The 4,122-nt window shown below is 42.6% G+C and overlaps 1 protein-coding gene across 1 annotated transcript; it reads left to right on the forward strand.

The window, feature by feature from the left end:
• Positions 1–347: 347 nt before the first annotated feature.
• LOC307257513 (nuclear factor 7, brain-like) lies at positions 348–1,548 on the forward strand (the record flags this gene model as incomplete). The annotated part of the gene is made up of 2 exons (XM_080036775.1): positions 348–423; positions 515–1,548. The coding sequence occupies exon 2, from the start codon at positions 532–534 to the stop codon at positions 1,546–1,548; it is 1,017 nt and encodes a 338-aa protein (XP_079892901.1). The 5' UTR covers positions 348–423; positions 515–531.
• Positions 1,549–4,122: the final 2,574 nt, after the last annotated feature.

Genomic DNA, 4,122 nt, shown 5'->3' on the forward strand with positions numbered 1-4,122 from the left:
TGGATGCTGAATGTGGTGTATGATCATTTCATGTGACTGTATGGATTGTGCTTATTTTATCATAATGCTGCTTTCCTGGACAGGTCATTCTTGAAAAAATACATTTTAATCTCAATTAATTCTACCTGGTTAAATCCAGGATATTGATATTGATTGACTTTTTTGTTGTTGTTTAGTTTGACATTCGGATTTGTTTTTAGTGGCGAAAATGATTTTTTTTAAGTGTCTGATGTTTTTGTGTGATTTGTTTAACTTTAGTCTTTTTCATACATTCTGTGTGTGTGTGTGTGTGTGTGTGGGGGGGGGGGGGGGGCAGTAAAAAGAGGACAGACAACTTCACCAAGAGACGCACAGAGACCAAAGTAACAACTTCCTCTGAGTGAGTTCAGCTCCTACAACACTGTGACACTCCACACACTGAAGGTGAGTTTGACTCAAAGTTAATCTCAGACAAGTTTGTAGAAGAGGGAAGGGAGCCACGGCTGACTGTACTTTCTGTCTGCTCTGTTTTCAGCTGCACTCACAGACAAAATGGCTTCCAGACCAGAGGAGGAAACTCTGGAGCCCTTAAAGCAGAAGTTAAAGCTTTTTGAACAAGTTAAAGTGAAGTCTGATCAAACAGCAGAACACATAAAGGTCCAGGCCCGACGCACAGAGACACAGATCAAGGATCAGTTTAAGAAGCTTCACCAGTTTCTAGTAGAGGAAGAGGTGGTTAAGTTGGCTGCACTGTGGGAGGAAGAGGAGCAGAAGAGTCAGAAGATGAAGGAGAAGATGGAGGCTCTGAGCAGAGAGATAGCAGCTCTTTCAGACACAGTCAGAGCCACAGAGGAGCAGCTGAGAGCTAAAGACGTCTCATTCCTGCTCAACTACAAGGCTGCAGTGGACAGAGTCCAGCAGCGCCCCCTGCCAGATGATCCACAGCTGCTCTCAGGAGCTCTGATAGACGAGGCCAAACACCTGGGCAACCTGACCTTCAACATCTGGAACAAGATGAAGGACATGGTCTCCTACACTCCTCTGGTGCTGGACCCAAACACTGCTCATCCAAAATTCATCCTGTCTGAAGATCTGACTGGTGTGAAACAAGGAGTGAAAAGGCAGCTTCCTGATAATCCAGAGAGGTTTGATTATTACTACCGCGTCCTGAGCTCTGAGGGCTTTAACTCAGGGACTCACAGCTGGGACGTCCAGGTTGGAGACAGTCCAGACTGGATACTGGGTGTGTTAGCAGAGTCTGGCCAGTGGAAGGGAGACGAAGAGTCTGGATGTTGGGAATTAGGGTTCTATAAAGGTACATACTCAGCAAGGTCATCACCAGCTCCATACACTGTTCTCCCATTCAAAAAGAAGCTCCAGAGGATCAGAGTGAATCTGGACTGGAACAGAGGAAAACTGTCGTTCTCTGATCCTGATACTAACACACACATACACACCTTCAAACACACTTTCACTGAGAGGATGTTTCCATACTTTAACACTAGCGATGAACTCCCTCTGAAGATATTACCAGTGAAGGTCTGTGTGACAGTGGAACAGAGCAGCTAGAGTAAAGATAATCACAATTAAAGGTAAAAGTTTCTGCCCCTGTCCTACTGCTGTCTCACTAGTCAGTATGGCTGCCACTGTGTATTATTTGAAGTACTTTATCAAAACGTGCAGCTTTTACAAAAGTTTTTTTTAGGGAAAAACCCAGGAAAATAAAATAATTCTCAATGGCAAAAATGTATGGAAAATTTTAATGGAATGTAGAAGAGAATTTTCTTTTTGTTAATCACTGTCACTTGCACAAATTTCACGCTACATGCATATCTGTTAGATTGAAATTTAGAAAATCTAGTCCTGGTCGCACCCATGTGACTACTGAAGCAAACAGACCTCCATATTTTGATCTGTGAGCTTTCAAGTGACAGAAAGTCCAAAAAACTGCCACATAGGTTAAATACAGGATAATGATTGATAGACTTTTTTGTTGTTAAGTTTGGCATTTGGATTGTTGTTTCTATTGGCGACCGTTTTCATGTAAAATTATTTTAATTAGTGTTTGATGTTTTTGTGATTTGTTTAACTTTTGTCTTTCACACATTCTGTGTCATTTTGATTTGTTGTTTATGATCTTGTAAATGGACTTGTTTGTGTGGAGCCATGAAGTTGTTTTCAAACATTAAAATAAATTGTTAATTACTCAAATGAAATGTTTTTTTCATTTTTCATGCCTACGATGGTTTTGCATTTTCATACTGTATGTATGTATTTAAAGGTGCTGTAAGCGGAATGGTTCTTTTAGCTAACTTCCTGTCAGTTACTGCAGTTAGCAGTCCCCTCGCTCATCCCTACGTCACCACATTAATGCATTGTGGTCTTCAAGCAGCGAGTTATCTAGCATCATCTCAGATCCATAAGTGTGATAAAACCGGATAAAAACCATTAAAACAGACATTGGGAAGGATTTTTACCTGCTCCGCCATTGTAGGCGCATAAACATTCACCCCTCTGTCGCTCTGGTGTGCACTGGCAGAGAGAGCATGAGTGAGACAAAGTATTTGCATTTCACAGTGGTGGATCGTAACCAAGTTTTAAGTAGAGCTTCAAAATGCCACGAGGAGCAAGAGACAAAAAAATTAAGCAATTTATTGAAAACTGAATTTAAAATCAAACAGGCTGTTTATCAGCTGATCAAAAGTTAAAGACCATAGCTTTAAATACTCAAAAACGCAAACAAAAACTTTCAAAAAAGGAATCAGTAGTGGGTAGGCGCCCACCGTTCTTGTTGATCACCTCACTGATTCGTTTAGGCTTGATGCAAGTGTTTCCAGAACTGGCGTCCGTTTTAGTAGACTTCCCTTGCCATCCATCCCCAAACGTTCTCAATGGGGTTTAGATCAGGAGAGCACGCAGGATGGTCCAACAGAGCAGCGTCATTCTGCTGAAAGAAGGCCTTGGTCAGGCGGGCGCTGTGAACTGCAGCGTTGTCCTGTTGAAAGACCCAGCCATCACCACACAGATGAAGGCCCTCAGTCAAGAGGGATGCTGCTGCAACATCAGCCGTTTGACGCCCCTGCACAATCTGAAGATCCAATGCTCCATTGAAGGAAAAAGCAGCCCAGATCATGATGCAGCCTCCTCCACTGTGCCCCTTAGAAAGCATCTCCAGTGGGAGCTCCTTGTCATGCCAGTAGCGTAGGAAGCCATCAGGTCAATCAAGGTTATATTATTTCTCGTCAGAGAATAAAACTTTCTTCCACCTTTCAATGTCCCATGTTTGGTGCTCCCTTGCAAAGTCAAAACGGGCAAGTCTGTGGCGGGGGAGGAGACGTCTTTTGAAGAAGTTTTTGGTTCTTAAAGGCCTTTTCTCACAGGCCTTCATTTGGGTCGAGGATCGGCCTGTGTCTTCACGGACTGCACGTCAGATCCTTCGGCTCAGTGCAGGTGACATTTTTTTGGGTCTACCATTTGACTTTATAGTCCCGTAAAACAATCTATGGTCTTTAACTTTTGATCAGGTGATGAAAAGCCTGTTTGATTTCAAATTCAGTTTAAATTCCGTTTTCAATACATTGCTTAATTAGTTTTTTTGTCTGTTGCTACTGATGTCATTTTAAAGCTTTACTTTAAACTTCCAGCGTTATTCCAGGCTGAAACATAACACAATGTGGAGAAAGTGAAGCGCTGTGAATACTTTCCATATGAACTGTAAGTGTGTGTTGCCCGCAGACCTGCATGTGTCCATTGGCTTGCCTTGACTATCGGCAACATGAGCGAAACCTGTGTGTCTGCTTTTTCAACAAGCCATGTCTCTCCCTCTGTGCTAAAAATCACTGCTGTGTGTGTATGTGTGTGTGTGTGAGAAACCCCGCCCACCTTACCTGCATCAGTACACAGACACTACCTACTGGAATTCAACTACACGGCTCCCTGTACAGAACTGGAACGATTACAACAATCTGCTGCTCATATACAAAGCCCTCCACCACCTTTCCCTCAAAACCACCTGGTCTTACTGGCCTACTCTCTATAACTAACACTCTAACTGTCTAACTACCTCTTGGACTGCTTAGAATCTTTTTAACAGTTTTTATTTTATTTTGTTCATGACATGTAAGGTGACTGAGTGTCCTGAAA

The sequence above is a fragment of the Ammodytes marinus genome (assembly GCF_949987685.1).
Source record: "Ammodytes marinus genome assembly, chromosome: 11".
In the NCBI taxonomy this organism is placed as follows: domain Eukaryota; kingdom Metazoa; phylum Chordata; class Actinopteri; order Uranoscopiformes; family Ammodytidae; genus Ammodytes; species Ammodytes marinus.